The sequence below is a fragment of the Battus philenor genome, unplaced genomic scaffold (assembly GCF_028537555.1).
Source record: "Battus philenor isolate CCGP_79_NKW_IND1 unplaced genomic scaffold, ilBatPhil1.0.hap1 SCAF_16, whole genome shotgun sequence".
Taxonomy (NCBI): domain Eukaryota; kingdom Metazoa; phylum Arthropoda; class Insecta; order Lepidoptera; family Papilionidae; genus Battus; species Battus philenor.
In genome coordinates, this window is record NW_027181678.1 from 9,507,245 (window position 1) to 9,525,836 (window position 18,592).

Here is an 18,592-nt window from a genome sequence, read left to right on the forward strand (position 1 = left end):
TCTCTTCGCGTCAAAAAATTTGTGAAGTCTTTAGTTGTTTAGAAATTTTTTATCTGTCTGTTTCGTTATGTTTTATCAGCTATCTCTTTCAATTTTGTTTCTATACGTAGAGTAGTATGCTTGTTATTACGACTTTTACTTATTGTTTGTGCTATTTTTTATTTCCCAATAGTTTAATTGATACTTATGAGCTAATTTATCATTTGGCATTTTATGATTAATACTTTTTGCTTTTTCTGTTATATGTCTTGTGCTAAATTAGCATAAGGCAATTCATTAAACAAAATTCATTTTCTTATTTAATATTTCAACTTGCTTCTGTTTTAGACAATGTTCTTAACCAATAGTTTATATTGTACGATGTTAGTAACAAAAACCGTCACGGTTCCAGGAACACTAGCGGACTTAAAGAAGCAACGGGCGCAAATAAGAACAAATGGCAGCCCGGTGGAAAACAGTTTAAGCTCAACGAACAACCACAGTTTGAACTCATTATCGGAAGAGGTTACAAAGCAAGAGATTCAAGGTCAAATCAACCAACCCATCCAATCACCAAACGCAACCGTACCAAGATTTTCTGGACACACTAGTGATGTGGTTGGAGACACAAAGTCGCATCGGTGCTGTATTATAATGTAATTGACTTTTATCAAACTTTCCACAAATTAAAATGAGTGGAACGATATCGTGTTGTGTACAAGTCTGATCGTCATTCCAAAAAGTATTTTTTAACTTAAGACCCTGAGTGGTTTAAGTCGATAATCTAATATCGATAGAGCCTAAAATGCCGCCTTTTAAATGAGGAATTAATAAAGTCTGTATTGCCATTGTGGCTCGTGAAAGAAAGGCTTGCCAACATTAAAAGAAACAGTGTGATAGTGATCTAAGAGCTCAAGTTATATTGGTTATATTTAAGACATTTAAAGTGGTTGGTATTATATTGTATAGTGAACGATAAGTTGTAGACAAAGTTATTATGATATTCATTCTTATTATCGTCGAATGTCATTTTAATATTTTCCTAATCAAACATTCCATAATTTTATTTACATTGAAAAACACATGTCCTTTTAAATTACTTGCATTTTTTTTCTATTTAAAATTCCAAAATCCACAAAACTTTACCTCTTTAATCTAAAATTACTACTAGGTTAACATGTATTCAAAATAACTTGCACAAATATATTTATTTATATAGTATTTTAATTGTTGCTGCAGTTAATCGAAAGTTCCTTGATAACATTTAATATTTATTGAAGAAAATATGTGTAGCTTTCATATTTTGTATTTATTTGATTTCGTCCTTGATAAAATAACATTTTAATCTTTAGCTATACAATTTATTCAATTTTTATTTTCTTCTCTTAGTTTATAACGTATTTCTTAATTTAAATTATTGAAATTAAAACGAATTTAATACATACAGAATATATAACATATTTTAGAAAGTATGAGTTTAACTTTGAACTGAATATACTGGATACAATAGTAGGTTGAAATTTAATTTTTGGACTTTTATCAATTCCAGAATTTTTTTAATATGTTTTCAATCCTCATATACGTAATTTACCTTACATAAAACATTTCTTTGTTTGTATTCCTTTTCGCATTAATTATAAAATTGATACTTCACACACATTAAAGTTACTGGTATTAAAAATAAAAATTAATATCAGTTAAGTAATTCCTTATTAATACAAAATATAGTTATTGTTTCGTGTTTTGTTTATATAAACTTGTACATAACAATTGGATGCAAAGAAAATGTAGACTTCATACCCATCCGACAATCCATTCGTCCATATCGTAGTCACTAGTGTTAGGTTTGGTAGTGAACATATTTCCAGTACTTATAAAGTACTTAACACTTGTGCATTATTAATGTATCGTTAAATAATAAACTTATTATATAAAAAATTATCCTTAACATTACATACGAAGCAATATTCAATGGCCTTATGTATATAGAATATTAGCAGAATTTATTACGATTTTTTTTGTAAATTCAATATTATTTTATGACCTTTTACAGACAGCATTTTGTGATATTATATTTCATAATTTTGACAGGTTTTAAATGAGAATGTTTAAAAAAAGCTATAACGTTTTTCATAAAATTGTTAAATACTATTATAACAATATTTTTGTGTTTTAATAATTAAAAATGCACTTGGAAATATCGAAGATTGAATAGTCGCAGAGGTTTTCGGTTTAATGTGTAAGAAAACGCTCCTTGACGAAGTGTAGGTCTTGCCTTAAGAAATGTTATACTATCTATGGTGTTATTATTTATATTATCTCTAATTAGATATAACGAAAAACTAATAGGAAAAATTAAACAACTGCTGAAAAATGTAAAATAAGAGGAAAACAATGCAAAATATACTTATGGTAACAGGATTTAAAGTACCGACTTATATATAAGTCATGCCTATCAGTCTATGAAAGCCTAAACAATATATTTAAATTTTACATTTATTAAGTATATTTTTTCAATGTAGTGCTACCGAAACTGCTGTACTGCGCCTCAGGAGAGACGCTAGGCACTTAGGATCGCGGCGAGGTGAGGACTGTGGTAAAAAGAGTATAAGAGTTGGCAGCGGACTGACGGACGGAATGAAAGACGACCCCTTCCCGTTTCGCCGCGCGCGTACCTTAAGCGCGGTATAGCGGTTTCGGTAGCACTTTATCAAACCGATGCAGCAACGTTTTTAGTTTGCAGGGATCAAATTCCTAATTTAAAACCTTATGCCTATCCGTAATTAGTAGTTTACAGTTCAAATCTTGGAAAGATTATATACAGAGATATTTAAATGAATATTTACCTAAACTTTGTTTTTTTTTCTTTGGAATATAAAATATGGAGCTTGGTACAAGTTATGGGTAGATAAATAATTAAAAGTGTTACTTTTAAACCCCGCGAACAAGATTTTTTTATATATAATTGAATTATTGGTAATCTACGTGCTTCCCATGACAAGCTAACTCTAGGTAAATATTTATGCAAATATCCGAGCTATGGTTATATACTATAAGGTACATTATGTTGAAAGACTGCTGCTCGTCGTGTAAACTTCCTTTAACATGCACAGATGCCTTTTCTTTCAACTTGTACCTCACTCAATTATTTAGAGATTTAAAATTTTTCACTTGAAATTTCATATCATTAGTGTTATCTTTATTTATATGTAAAGAAAAAAAAATTAAAATTCAGAATCAAACTCTACACAAATAAAAAAACAATTTTTGGTGGAAGTAATACATCTACAATCATCTAACATATAATATGTAAAGGCAGTATTGCTGTTCTTAAATTCAAAGGATTACTTGAAATAGACTCGTAAATTACAACTTTTTCAAAGTAAAATGTTTTGAAAATTGTACAAGAAATATTTAAAAATTGAACTTCGTGAAAAAATTTTTTTAAACTTGCCATCCTGTATCTTGCCTAATTTTAGTGGACCACATGATCATATCTTTCTCTGATTTTGATTATCCAAAATGCTACAGAAAACTGTTTATACCGTATCAATGTAAGACTGTATATTTTGTACATGCGATTTTATGATTAAAATAAAAAATAATCTAAGTAAAAAATATATCATGTAGTGAAATGGTATCAAATTTTGTAATAGCAAGAAATATTTTATCGTTAAAAGTGTTAACTCTGGTTGTAGCACAATGTATCCAATTAATCGTAGGTATGTTCAGCGTAATTTCTTAACGCTACTGTGAGAGAGCAGTAAACATGATTTGGATTCTTTCATCAGATAAACTATTGAAAGAAATTTTATTCTATTCATTGCATTTGTATACCAATTTATATTACGTGACACTACTGCTTAAATGTCAAATTGTTTTGTGGTACAAATCATATTAATTATTCTATAAAATCAGCATATTGACCTAACAATGCAAATATGTCTGTTGTAAATTATGCTTTAATTTATTTTATCTTATAGCCTATTGTGTAAAAAATCTTTTAATGTCTATTGGCTTTTAAGCAGTAATGTTTTAGTAGTTGAAATTCCTATTATCTAGAACTTGAAAATAAATAATTTGTTTATATCAATATCTTTTATTTTAACCTGATTTTTTTCTTTACATATAGCCCACAACTATCTCAATAAATAAAGAAAAGTTACAGATATTCGGCAAAATAGTGAAATATTTAATAAAATTCCTATTATCTAGAAACTTTTAAAAATAAATCATTTGTTTATATTATAATTTTTACTTTGTTTCCCTGATTTAGGTTCATGTAAGTAGCCCACAGCTGTCTCAAGAATTAAAGGAATATTTATAGATTTTCCGTCAAATAGCGCAAAACATTTTACAGAATGAAATGCATTAGTCAAAGCAAACATGCGCTGCTGTAGTTTAAGAACATATGCAACAATGACTAATTAGCCCATATATTATGATACAACGTGCGAACTAAATCCATTAAGAAATCGATTTTTTCAATGTCATTTCTGTCTATTACAATAACGTGTGACAAAAAACGATGTGGTTGGACGGCACCGACCCGCCCGTGTGTACTGCGGCATTAGCGACGCGACCTCAGTGCTCGCCGGCCCGCCTAGCAGTTTAGTAGTGGCCTCTGGAACGCACGAGCCTGATTAGAAGTTTACGCAACAAAAAAGTTAAACTAAAAACAATTATTAAAATTCACCTTTTGATCAACCGATATTAAGGATCGTGTATGCTGAAATTAATAAGAAAATATTGCACAATGAAACCACCAACAAACGTAAGTGATTCTATATCAATAATTTTTAATCGTCAAATAATTATTTTTTCCTTTTTACTAACACGATGCTGGATCTTTATCGCTTAAAGTAGGTGATTAAATTAATAGAATTTCGAAGTTAGTTTAATAAATTGAAAAATGCATCGCTTTAGAAAAAAACTAATAAAATCTCGTATATACAGTCAAAATTTCTCATATTCCGATCTATTGTCAATCGCACAATGACGTAAATATCATGTGGCTGTTGATCCAGCATTGATGGTGTCTTTTTCTCATGTAATTAAATATTTCATATCATCGTATCCAAACGTAATTTTTTTAGTGCCAAACAAAGTTTTATTTTCATTGAAAATAAAAAAGAAACGTTACAATAGTGAAATTTTTTTCTATTCTTAACGCTTGTAATAACATAACGTAAGTTATGATAATAACTGGATAGTAAAAATATATAATAAAGTAATGAAGAATGATTTACCATTCTTCTATGATGTTTGTGAATTGATGACTCTTTAATAATGGAAAAAATTAGTTCACAATGGAATGGTAAAGTATTGCATGAGTATACAATTTATAAAAACGAATATAACAATAATGATTGCTTAGTTTTATTTTAATTTAACTACGTAAGTAAAATATGACAGTTCTTTTACGATACCATAATGCATCAAATAACCGCATCCTAGATGCTTCATATAATCAATCCTTACATTTACAAAGGCACTAAACATTTTTGTTCAGAGTAAGTTCGTGCCGGTAGGCGTGCGAGTAAGCCTTTACAGCCGCGAGCTTACAATTTTGTAATTTTGTAGAAAACATTTATTAACTGGTAATTATAAAGGGTTTACGTTTTCGGTAATAACATTGCAGATTCTGAAGTAACTGTTTTTATTTATTTTCACGTGGGTTTGTATTGAAAAATGAACTTAGTATGTCTCAATCAATTAAAATAAAGAAAGTAAACGCTACATTAACCCGCCAAATAAAAAAAAAATATCACCTAACCGCACATTAACATCGTTATATATATATTGAATACAAATATTTGGTTTCCAATATTAGCAAATTTAAGAAAACTAATTAGGAAAAATCCTCAAGTAATATTTAAAATATATGAAAATAAACTAATAGCAAGACAAACTTGCGAATTTTTTTTGCTTGATTAGTGTTTTTTTTGTCTGTATTTTTTTTTTCGAAAATCGTCAGTAAGTGTACGGTTAGAGCGAATTAAAAATATATTAATAAAGGATCGGTGGTACAAAAAATTTTCTAACCACTTTGATACAAAAATATAAATAGTATATATTATCGTTACTTAACTCTGAGGCGTATTTATTTAATGGCACAGACTAATTTGTAGTTAACAAAAAATAGCAAATTCGAATTCGCGATAGTTTATTCTTTATGCACGTGCGACACAATTCACGTGTTTGCCATTAAGTATTTAGCTCGCTCACACGAAATCGTTCGCATCCTAAATTGCTACCTCCGTGACCACAGCAGACGACAGAAATAGAACGGATAAGCACTTAAATAAATAGAACGAAGGAATTGAATGAAGAATCACTTAAGAAAATAGAATATGAAATAGAACTAACTGATATTTACTTCTTAATAGAAATTATAACCTCTTCTGGAAATTTTAGATCAATAAACGCATGTTCTTTTCTCAAAAATCATGCTTGCGGGAATAATAATCGCAATTTATATTATTTCTGATATAATAGATTGTTATAATGACTGATGAAAAATGTTCAAACTTGAACATCTTTCATCCTTCCGTATAATTTAGATTTTAAATGACCAATGACTACATATAATCATAGCATAAAAATTGTTTTCTCTTTACCGGACTTTCACTACAACCAAAAAGGCATTTGCAGACTCAGTGGGTTAGAAAAAATAATTGTGCGCGTCGTTCACTTAAGAAACAATGAACCGAATTGAGTTTATAGAAAAACTCGTCTGTACCAGTCTAACCTAAATATTGCGCATAAGTAGATCATTGACAGATGAAATTATTAATTAGTGCTGTATAGGGGTCTGAAGATAAGCCGCGATGGGAAGGATCGTAATCATTGGCAACATTGACCCTATCGGCTGATAACAGAGCTTATAAAGGATAATTGGATATCTTATATAATTATGATATTGAGTATGAATTTGTAATTGTTCTATGATTACACACGAGCTATTGTGTGTAGACTCCGCTCAGTCATTCACCTTTATTTCTCTAATGATATTTATTTTAGTACATTGCTGTGTAGATAAAGATGTCCATAACTACGCAGCAAATTAAATAAATTCTAATATTGTTTTTAAGTATTGTCATCACCACTAAATCGTTATTGCGCATAATATTTATTTATATTTGATATACATAAGTGACTTTCACGTATGGACTGACTCATTACAATATCAATCAGCTAAGAAGAGATTTTACAAAGTTCCCCTCGTAAGAGTGGTTGAGAAGGCGTCAATTAAAAACACACGTATTTTTTTTTACTTAATTATAAAGCAAACAATCGGAAATGTGAACCTTAATTATAGTAACCGTACTCGCCTTTAACAATGAAACAAAGGATTAAGAAATAGATATCTGACTACAATATTAAGATAAAATCAAGGATTAGTATAATCTCGCAGAAAGTAAAATGATTAAAGATAGGTATTATATTAATCTTGGAGGAGGACATTTTATTGAATATGTCTTTATCACAATTTCGTTCATTACGTATTAATAAATTTAAAGCAATTCAAATATTAAGATATACATAAATCTGTCACAATCTATCTACCAATCTACCGATTACCACCCACATAGTGACTCATCGCGAAATCTTTGGAACTATAAAGCTTGAAATTCAGTAGAGATACTTGTTTCGCTAAGTGGCAAAAAAATGGAGGTCAGCTAAGAACGAGCTTCTAAATTCCACCCGCAGGCGGTTGGAAAGCGTTCATTAAGATCACACAGCGGGTAGAGACAGTCAGTAGCTATTAAATAACACTTAATAAGTAGTTTCAATTAGAAATATTTTATTTACGTCAAACAGTGCATTTCCTAATTTAGATGTTTCATTCATACAAGTTGATGTTTTTCGATGATTATAACCTTCAACTGTATCGAACTCGAGTTTGAATTAAACTTTTATAAAATAAGTAGTTGAATAAGTATTCAAGTAATTAACCAAATATTATCATTTGTAGGCAGCGCTGCTTCACGATGTGGATATCCCGACGAAAAAGGCTACATTCGGCATGGGCTGCTTTTGGTCAAACGACTCACTTTTCGGCGCCACGCTGGGTGTGGTGCGCACTCGCGTAGGTTACTCTGGGGGCACAACAAAAAATCCAGGCTACAGAAACATGTACGTATCTATACTATCATTTATTTAGTTTATTTACAGATGACTTTGATAATGATCTTCAGACGAACAAAAGAATAACTAACTACTACTAAGAATGTAACTCAGCGGAAACTTGACCTGGCAGTGAATGCGTGTTGCCAGTAATGTCTCACTCACTTCGAGCCTCATTGGCAAGCTCACATTCGCTCAACGAGCCATGTGGCTACACTAAGAATTCCTCTAAGAGAATTAGGAATGACATTCAGCGGATTACATATTCCACTAGATGGAAACTACAGGTGACTTTTAGGAATTCCTTACTCAAAAAAGGATACAGGACTGTAGTGTTACCGAAACCGCTGTACAGCGCCTTTTGTATGCGCGCGGCTAAACGGACGGAGAACCGGCTGATCCGTTTCGTCAGTACACTATTAACGCTCGCGGCGGCGGCCTTTAATTTTAAGCTAACAATAGATTCTGTTTCTAAGTAACATTTATCGTGAATTTTTTGCGTGCTAAATATTTTTTCCTTCTTCCTAAAACACATCGCAATAAAAAAATAGGTCATGGACACCTTTTTCATATTTCTTCCGACTCTATACTATTTCTGTTTCGGTTATAAATTAAACGTCTGATGTTATTATATATATCTCGTTAATAACATGTGGAGATTAGTGTGCAAAAATGTGCACAATCATTAACCTGATTTAGCATAATGCTTGCATTCCTCACTGTTCTAATGATTGTAACTTAATAATATGTTGTGCAATATCTGTCGAGACTTCTGCTTTTATTATCTTTGAAACGCCATAATAGTTCTGATTGTTGTGATGACATGGCAATAATTAATTTAGTTTTTGTTCTATTTATTTAACACTACGATGTGACGTAAAAATATATAACAGAAAAAATAACGAGTTAAGTTATTTTCGTCTTAAAAATCATATAATAAAAATAAATGCCTCAATAAATTAAAAACAATAACTTAATAACAGAAGTCTTTTTTTATTGTGTCATTTATATCAGAGTGATATTTAAAATGTTCCCCATTTCTGTGAATCAATAAATCACGATGGTCAAAATTACCACACCACAGAAAAAAAAATGTACATAAACATATTACTTGCGTTGAATTTAATACAATATTTATATAGTTTAAATTTTTTAAAAATCAGCTTGGTATTTTCATACTAATTATTTTAAATTTTGGAATAAACTTGAACATTAAAAATTTTCAATTAATTGTACATTTTTATACAATCGTATTGTATTGTAATTTTTTCTGTATTATTTTAAAGTTCAATTATTTAATCATTACATCCATTTACATGCCACGTTTTCTGAGAAGAAAGCGTTTTAACTTTGTTTTTATAGAATAAATGTAATGATATATCAATTATAGAAACGATATTTCACTTTTAATGTCAATTAAAAATAATTAAACTTTTATTACCATTAAAATATTAAGAAATCACAAAGACAGATGAGATAATAATATTAAGTTTAGGCTAAATATCGACATATGTGGAATCACCTAGTGTGTACATAATGAGAAGGATGCCAGAAGAGCCCGTTTTTATGCAAACTAGAATTACATTGCGTGTCTATATAATGGCCTCCTTTTTAATTTAATGCTACGAGGGTTTCAAACTCTCTTTGAGAACCCACAACAAACTTAGACAGGTTTTTTTATATGATTTTAACATATGCGTAAGATCCAACCGACGATGTAGTTAGACGGGAAGGCGCTGTATACGTGCAGCGGGATCATTCATCGTGGCGAACTTTTGGGAAAGTCTGTGCCATGCTGTAAGCGTCAATCGGCTGACTTAATGATGATCATCTTACCAACAATTGCTAATCATTTCCTGATGATGTTAAAATTTAACGTACTAACCATGCGGCATTATTTATTTTTGAGTAAGCCAAGGTTTTCTGCGCGCAAGGTTAAGGCGCGTAAGCATAGCGCGTGCCCGTTAACAGCTGTCTCGCTATTTTTATATCTCGATAACGCAAAGGTCATCATTTTTTTACATTGGGATACGTTTGTGATCCACGTGTATAATGATCGCATACTTCCGTATATACAATGTTGTGATGTGTTCCATTTACATAATTGAAATAACTCCAGCCTGCGAAAACTTTGGGTAAAGAAGTATTAAAAATAAATTCTTAATATTCAATGAAATGTAGGGTCTAGATTCTAAACCAATATAACCTTGATACTTTCATCGTATATACATTTCTATTTGTTAGTATCTTCTTGTGTTAAATCTACAGCTTTTAAATAATTTATTTATATAATGAATTGGCGGTACAGCGATACAATACTTTACCTTCCGTGCTAGTCAAAAGATTGAGTCAAAAATAAAGACAGCATTTTTATTAAAGTCTACATACTGATAGTTCTGTGAGGTAATTATCGGGAGAGGCCTATGCCTTGCAGATGATGATGATGACAGATACTTCCAAGATATATCATACAACTCGTAGTATTGCAAACATTTGTGGGTGAATGTTAATATCTGAAATTCAGATCACTTTCATGACCATTTTTTTGTTCCTCAGCGGTGACCACACCGAGGTGATTGAATTAGATTTCGATCCTAAAACCGTGTCTTACGAGGAGCTGCTAGACATGTTTTGGGCTAACCACGAGTACGGTCTCACCACTAAACTTAAAAGACAGGTCTGTATTCACATATTGATTATTTAATACTTATAAACAGCAAATACATTATTTTTGGCTTCAAAGGCAAAGTGTAAGTACTACTAACAAATATTTCGTTGGTGGCCTGTTATATGTAAAAGTGTAAAAAGTGCAAAAATGTTTGTATGATATAAAAAAATCTAAGAAGTTATAAACGCGGCTTCAATGAGGTACTGATTAAACAAAAATTACCATTCAGTCTCTCCATGCACGCAACTAACTTAACAGTAACAATATCACACAATAAATTAATGAGTTTTTCTTAAGTACACATTTAAATTTTTTATCGAAACTCAATAACAGAATTTTAACCATCGACAATTGCAACACATTAGTTTTTACAGATAATAAATTGAAATTACTATTGAAAACAAAATATAAAAATATGTGGTGTAAAATATCAAATTTAGTATACAATTATAAAAAAAAACACTAATAAATATTAATTTGGTTAAAAGCATTAGAAATTGTCTAAAAACGAGAGTCGGAAAAAAAGAAATATTTATATGTGAAATTTTATTTATTTAGAATAATATGATTTATCCAGGGCTACCATTAATGTGCGTGACGCTGTGAGTTGTCGCAAAACAATCCATACAGATTACCTACCCTTCCTTTTGTGATTTCGGACTTCTGGGGAAAGACAGTGTTATGGGGGAATCCTACCCACTAAAACCTCTCGATATTCGTCTTTTGCGTAAAGTAAGTAAATGATCTACGTAACTCCGTTCAGAACTCTGAACATCCCTCGCACCGTCTTATTTTCAATAGCTCGTCCGTTATGATATGACAAAGGTTGACACCAGGTCAATCCATCGTCCACCCAGTATCGCTGAAGCTAATGGAAGTGTAGTGTCCCCTCCCTCAACACCCGCAATTCCGAAAGACATCTTTGAAAAAGGAACATCACTCTCCGCAGGGCCATCACGACGCGCGTTATACAAAAACTAAGAAGAAATAAGAAATGTGAACAAACTTCTCATGTTCCATCTATCTAGGCTGTTAATTTTTTATATAAACTATCTGAGTCATTTGGAGATTTTTTGTAACTTACTAGGACTGCACACTGGGTATTTGTAACCACAATAGGTTGGAGAGCGTTGCAGGGTAATGGTAAAGTCTAAATTGAATTAAAAAGTAAGAATGAGTTTGGAAAGTGTTGCTATAGTAATTTATTTATTTTATGTACATATTTTTTGGACCGGACTCACTGTTGCCAATGGCCTTTAACGGCATTTTCATATTCCGCGGGCTAGATTTATTAATTATTTATGAATTTTATCTGTAATTATAAATTCAGGTTTTAACTGTAAAAGTTTATGAACCTGTTTAATGTCAAATGAGGAGTCGAATGTATTAATACTAAGTAACAAGATCCTCATTAATACGTGTTGGTAGACCTTAGCCCGAATTAGTTCAACTGTACAACCTTCTGATAAACGCCATTATTATACCAACAAACAACATAAACAAGAATACATTAGTTTTATATTTAGAATGCACCGTTAAAAATATTAGGTAAACCGTTTGGTTAATATAAACTTAGGATGGCGTACTAAACCAAATGAAATTTTTGTTTTATAATTTTTTCTGAATAATAACACGAATAATCCATGAAGATGATAAAAAATGTAAAAAAATAACGTTTAAAAGTATTTTTAATAACGGATTATCAAAGGTCTTTAAAATAACTTGATTTCTCTCCAAATTAAAATGAAGCATGGCGGGCTGTCGTCAGACCAGTCCATTAACTGATCGCAAAATTTCCAAGAAATTCCCACTCTCAAACCAGTCGGCCGGGCATATTCTGAAGATCGTTAAGAAGAATGTGAATCTATAATATAACATTTTTTCCTCTGTACTTTGAGTAACATTTTGTTCAAAAAATATAGGCTCTTTGTAAAGCCTTTCAATGTAAATGTATAGCTGTCAATTATATATTTATTAATTAATTATTTATATTTGTTATCAATTAATGTATACCCTAATTACTAATTGTTTACTGTATTTGTGACGGAAGTTACAGACCTGGCTATTTCCAATAATAAAATAATTTTAAAAAATATCTATAACAAAAAAATGTCTCTACCAAAATTTCGAGTCTCTGAAAAGCTTTATGGTTCCAGAGATATCGTGATGAGCGTAAAGGTGGAAATCTCATATTTCCATACTTTTTTTTTACGTAACTCATACTAATAATATTCATTATATTATTAACGTCGGGACTATAAAAATAAATGTTAAAAAATGTTAAGTCGAATTTTTTATGTTAAAAGATGCGTCTTATAAGATTTAGGAATCAAAATCCATGACTCACTTGTAAAACAAGGAAATAATCGTATGTGCAATTTGTATTTCTAGTACCAGTCCATGATCCTGTACCACGACGACGAGCAAAAAGAAGCCGCCGAAGCTTCTTACAAACAAATGCAAGTACGAAGCAACGAGCCGCTCCGTACTGAAATCGCACCCGCCGGTATATTCTATCCAGCAGAAGAGTACGTATATATATTATTCTTCTAAAAAATACCAAAAACCACAGTGAGTTCACTTGACGGAGAATTCTATACAGGCCTTTATTAAGGGTATATCATACTATCAGTACACTCCAGAAAATATTGTTTTATACATATAAAATCACTTCTAAGATTAATTGGTACGTTCCTATTGTTACCGTGACCGCTATATTGCGCCTCAGCTATGCGCGCGGCGAGACGGGGGAGTATTGTCCTCTGAGTTCCGTCAGTCCGTCATCAACAACGCTCATACTATTTTCCTCGACCCCTTTTTTCCTATTTTTACTGAGGCACTGTACTATATTCGCCGGATACAGAATTATTTTAGATTTCTTTCAGCCGCTCTTTAATAAGTTCAAGGGACAGATGATTACATTGGGCTTTAACCGTTGTAAAAAAATTAAACATAACATTTTTTAATGTAAATTAATAATTCGTCATCATCCGAATCCGGGTTTTGGAGTGCAATTGTTAATTTTTCCGTCATCGTTACCATGTCATGATCCGTAACATTTATGTTTAGTTCTACGGCTTCCATAATATAATTTAATCACAGTTTGAATAAAAATCTATACTAAAACTTCTACTATCTTAGATCATAAAAAATACCTGTTCTGTACTCCAAAAAATCATGACTGGGACGATGTACTTTAATTGTAATTCAATGTAACTTCATAACCTTATCAACAAACCTATCTAAATACTTTAACTGATAATTCGTATTCAAATGTTGTGCACATGAATATTCTGAAAGTATTAAATGCAAAAATTATGTCAAGGTCCCCCAAAGCGGGTATAGGTCGTTCATTATATTCATTAACCTCCACTTTGAATGGCGAGTCTTTTCCCTGTCACATTAACAATTGCAACTGACGACTATCTAGTAAACCAGCTGACAACAGTTTAGTACTAGAAATCACGTACCAAAATGAGTTGAAATATATCACGCATTCAAACTCTAAATTCTTTTTTTAAGGTCTTTTTATGCCTATGTATTTACTTATATGTATTAGGGGGAACCGGAAAGGGACGTCGCTTTCTTAAGTTAAATTCACACGACTACATTTTTAACAAGTTTTTATTTCTAATCAACAATATATTCACCTTCGTTATCAACAATCCTTAGCCATCTAGTATACAAATGTTCAATGCCGGAGCATTAAAAATCAATCGGTTTTACTGTAAAACACGTTTACAGAAACGTCATTATTTTTCTATTCCCTAACATATATTCTAACAACTTAAAAGATCCTTGACATAATCGAACGCTCTGACGATTCAAGCTATATCTCTGTCGGTGTTGCTGATGGGTTGTTATTTTTACCCACCAAGACATTTACAAATATTCACATACCCGCAATAATTTTATTTTCACAATCAAGTGATTTTACGATACGGTCAAGCTGACATATATAACGTTTATAATATTTAAACCGCTTTCACCCGATGATATTTGATATAACAAAAAATCGATACCAGACAATTGACCCGTTTTGACATCATTCACGAATCGATTTGCAATGCACAAAGTGCGAATACACTGATCAATTGATCTCGTGGTGGAGTCAACGAAGACAATGGAAGACCTACAAGTGAAATACGCGACAAATTGTAGGACTTTTTCATTTAGAACGAACATGACCCTGCGTCATTAATGAATTTAACTTGTTTAACCAAACGTGACACTTAGATTTTTTCTGTACACATAAATTATTAACTATGGGTATATACATTGTTTGTACATGTATATACTTTTAATATTTAAAAATGTTTTTAATACCTGCCGTCCATTAATAACGAAGCTTTTCAGGCTTTTCTAAGATCTTTTAACTATTCTCAAAAATGTATAACCCATTTAACATGCTTAATGTTTCTTTCACAGTTATCATCAGAAATACAGATTACAAGGTCATAAGGATCTCTGCGACAGCATCGGGCTAGACTCGACAAAGCTGCAGACTTCCCACCTCGCAGCCCGGCTCAACGGTTACTTAGTAGGAGTTGGAGGAAAAACACAGTTTGAACAAGAGGTAGTGAGTTTGGGACTTAGCGAGAAACAAGCGGAATATGTTAGACGTGAATTGGAACGTAATGAAGGCGGTGGACTGGCCTGTTAGCTTCTTTATTACGTCGATAATTTCTAATTTCTATTCGACCCACGTGCACCCTAGAAAATTTTTAAATTGTTAACCAAGACCTAGTTTATACTAAGAATAAAATTTCCGTACCACTAAAGGTAAGGAATAACATAATTTGTTGACAAATTAGTATTACAACTTAAGGCTTGGGAGGTACAAATTAATATTAATTTAGGTTCAGCAATTAAACAGCGTGGTGTCTGTATATGACAGCTGTGCATTTGATAATCAATAGACAATTATTTTCTTTTTATTTCATTCCATTATAAGTAGGCAAAGACGTTAGTAGATGCAAATCTTATTTTTAATCTAATAAAAAATAAATGTCATCATATATTAATAAACATTTTTGTAAGTTTGTTTTTACATTAAAAATCATTTTTATTGTACAATTGACATTTTTCATACAAATTTATTTTATTATAATTTAAATTTTAGCATGAAATTTAGTTTACTGAATTTAAGTTGGATTTATAATTTCTAAAACGATAACTTATTGATTAATGTTTTAAGTACAATGGCAACCCTATTTTGTACAAAATTGTTCCCATGTCATAAAATTATGTCCTAATAAAAATATTTTAAGTAAGAAGGATGTTTGTTTTATTAACCCAATAAATAAGAAAAGTGTACTAAACATATTGTTTGTTGAACTATTTTATTCTGAAGCTGGCACACGGAATGTATTGTTCATTGTCATCATTAATTTGAGCACAAGTTTTAAGTGTGCCATATGTCAGTCGTCAAATATAACGGTATTATCCAGTTTCACGGCCAAGATAAAGATAAAGCAATCTACAGTTATGCCGATATATAAACACTGACATCCCAAAAAGTAATAGTCCATGGTAAAGATTAACGTTTTCTTTATATATAAGTAAATATTGTGAATATAAACTATTCACAATATTTACTTTCAATACACATTACTAATAAGAAAGAAACATTATATAATTATTACTGTTATGTAAAGTACATTGGCACCTCACCAAATCAATTATATATGATCATGACTTTGCAAAATGTCATTGAATTCAAAAGACTGAGAAACTTCTTCTAAGCGCCATCTGCTGAATTTTGTTATTAACAATATGGGAATTGATTTAGGAAAATACAAAGTGTAAGAAGCTGTTCAAAGTTTCCGGTAGGTGTCACTATAGTCAACTTATAATCATGCTCTATAAATACAAATATCTATAATAAAATGATTCGTTGCGGTTTGCGGGAACTAAGGTTCATACGATGGAAAACGCACTGTTCAAAATATCACGCAACATTCGTAAATGAAGCTATTTTCCTTTTCAATTTGAAAAGAAATCATCGTTTACTATTTAAAACTCATTGTGTTCTGTCCACAAAGTGCTGCGGTTACAATAAATATTGTCACATAACCTTGTAAGCCCAATGATTAGTTTTATTTCCTGATGACGCTATAGGCAAAAACCGGTTAAATGTTTAATGTAAGGTAAAATAAAATTTTACATTTTTATTATCAATAACTGTCTATAGAATTTCAATGTTATGTGTATTAATAATATGTAAATAGATTATAAAACACAAAAACTCCTTTTTAGTAGTAAAAATACTAAAGTATTTTGCTAAACAATGTTAATTAACGAATTAAGTTTTAATAAAAGCTGAAAGGTTTCATATGATGATACATTTTGTGTGTGTAATATGTTATTAACTCAAAAAAAACCTGACCACAATTTATCTTTAATAAAATGAATATTGTATGGTTAAGGATACAAACAATGGCGGGGCATTTTCATGTTTTGATTATCTCACAAATGTTCATAGATACTAAAGCTTATTGAAGTTTATTTAGAAAAATTACAACACACATTATACCTTTATAAAAATTAGAAAGTGTAATAGTCGAAATACAATAAACAAATTAATAGACAAGAAAAACCAAGCAAAAAAAAAGTAATGGCGAACACTGCATCTCTTCTAGTTCACGGACCCTTCCGCTCCGTGAACTCAATACCGATGAAGCTGTAAAAGCCTTAGCGCTAACAGCATTAACATCTTGAGAAACAATAACTGCATCTCTTACAAGCATTTCTCTCTTTCTCTTCAGGTACGGCCTACTATTGGCGGCGACTATGTCACGTGAAACATCGCTGAGGACGCCTTTTATTTGACGGCCTTTATGCGAAGAAATACTTTAAGGAACGTTATATTTATACACATAGGCTACAACGTTAATATTATTATCATTATCTCTTAGCGTTTGTATCTCTTACCGATTGACAAAATTCTATCAACTTTGTTATATTTTTAAAAGTAGAATTATATATTTATGGTACAGACAGCATAACTACATATTGTGTTTTTATTTACATATTTGTGAACACTAAATTGTCCTTCTTTCATTTACGTTCACTTATTATTATTAACTCGGCTTCAAGTATTTCGTTAATTATAAACAAGTAAACATTTCTTAATCTTTAATACATGGATATGTATAATATGGTGGTTTGTCACAGACTTCATAGGACAGTTGTTGTATGTTGTGTGTTTAAATAAAATAATGCATTGCGCAATACGCAGCTCGTTTTCTTTAGCCTTATTGTTTAACAGCGGGTGCGTGTTTAGCGTTACAATCGCGATTCGCTTCAAAACAAAAGAAGAATACTTATTGTGTTAACATATATCACATTTGTTGTTTAATAGCCATACTCTGATAAAAATAATTGCGTAAAAAAATCTCGTAATATTTCCTCATAACAAATTAACTATATATTATATAGGTTTCATTGTCTAAAATGTACTATCATATCGGTAAAGTCAAAATCGATTATAGCTATGAGGTGATTAATGTAAAAATATCAGACAAAATAAATATAGGCAGAATAACAACAACAACTATAAGATAAATGTTTCTTTATCACTGACTTTTCAGCCCTAGGATGTCCACAGCTAGAAATACGCTTCTTTTTCTATTAGGACTGGTTTCAAGCAGCCTGCAACCAAATGTCATCCAATGACCTCAACAAGGTCGTTTGTCCACCTTGTGAGTGAACGTCTCACAAAACCCGAAGGCCCTAACGGCCATCTGTTCAGCACACCCCAATTAACTGGGCTACGTGACCCGTGGAGTAGCTGAGAGCTTACTAATGAGGCCC

At 31.2% G+C, this 18,592-nt stretch overlaps 2 protein-coding genes across 4 annotated transcripts in view; both read left to right on the plus strand.

The window, feature by feature from the left end:
- The window catches only part of MYPT-75D (Myosin phosphatase targeting subunit 75D), a 36,885-nt gene extending 35,776 nt beyond the window's left edge, over positions 1 to 1,109 (plus strand). For all 3 annotated transcript variants that reach the window (XM_068762712.1, XM_068762714.1, XM_068762713.1), the window contains exon 10: positions 392 to 1,109. In XM_068762712.1, the coding sequence (XP_068618813.1) occupies positions 392 to 639 (248 nt within the window). In that variant the 3' untranslated portion in view covers positions 640 to 1,109. The remainder of the gene's footprint in view (positions 1 to 391) is intronic.
- Positions 1,110 to 4,557: 3,448 nt separating this feature from the next.
- On the plus strand, positions 4,558 to 15,963 carry MsrA (methionine sulphoxide reductase A). Its single transcript, XM_068762715.1, has 5 exons — positions 4,558 to 4,753; positions 7,958 to 8,118; positions 10,666 to 10,786; positions 13,169 to 13,305; positions 15,206 to 15,963. Exons 1-5 carry the CDS (start codon positions 4,706 to 4,708, stop codon positions 15,438 to 15,440), a joined length of 702 nt encoding a protein of 233 aa, XP_068618816.1. The 5' UTR covers positions 4,558 to 4,705; the 3' UTR covers positions 15,441 to 15,963.
- Positions 15,964 to 18,592: the final 2,629 nt, after the last annotated feature.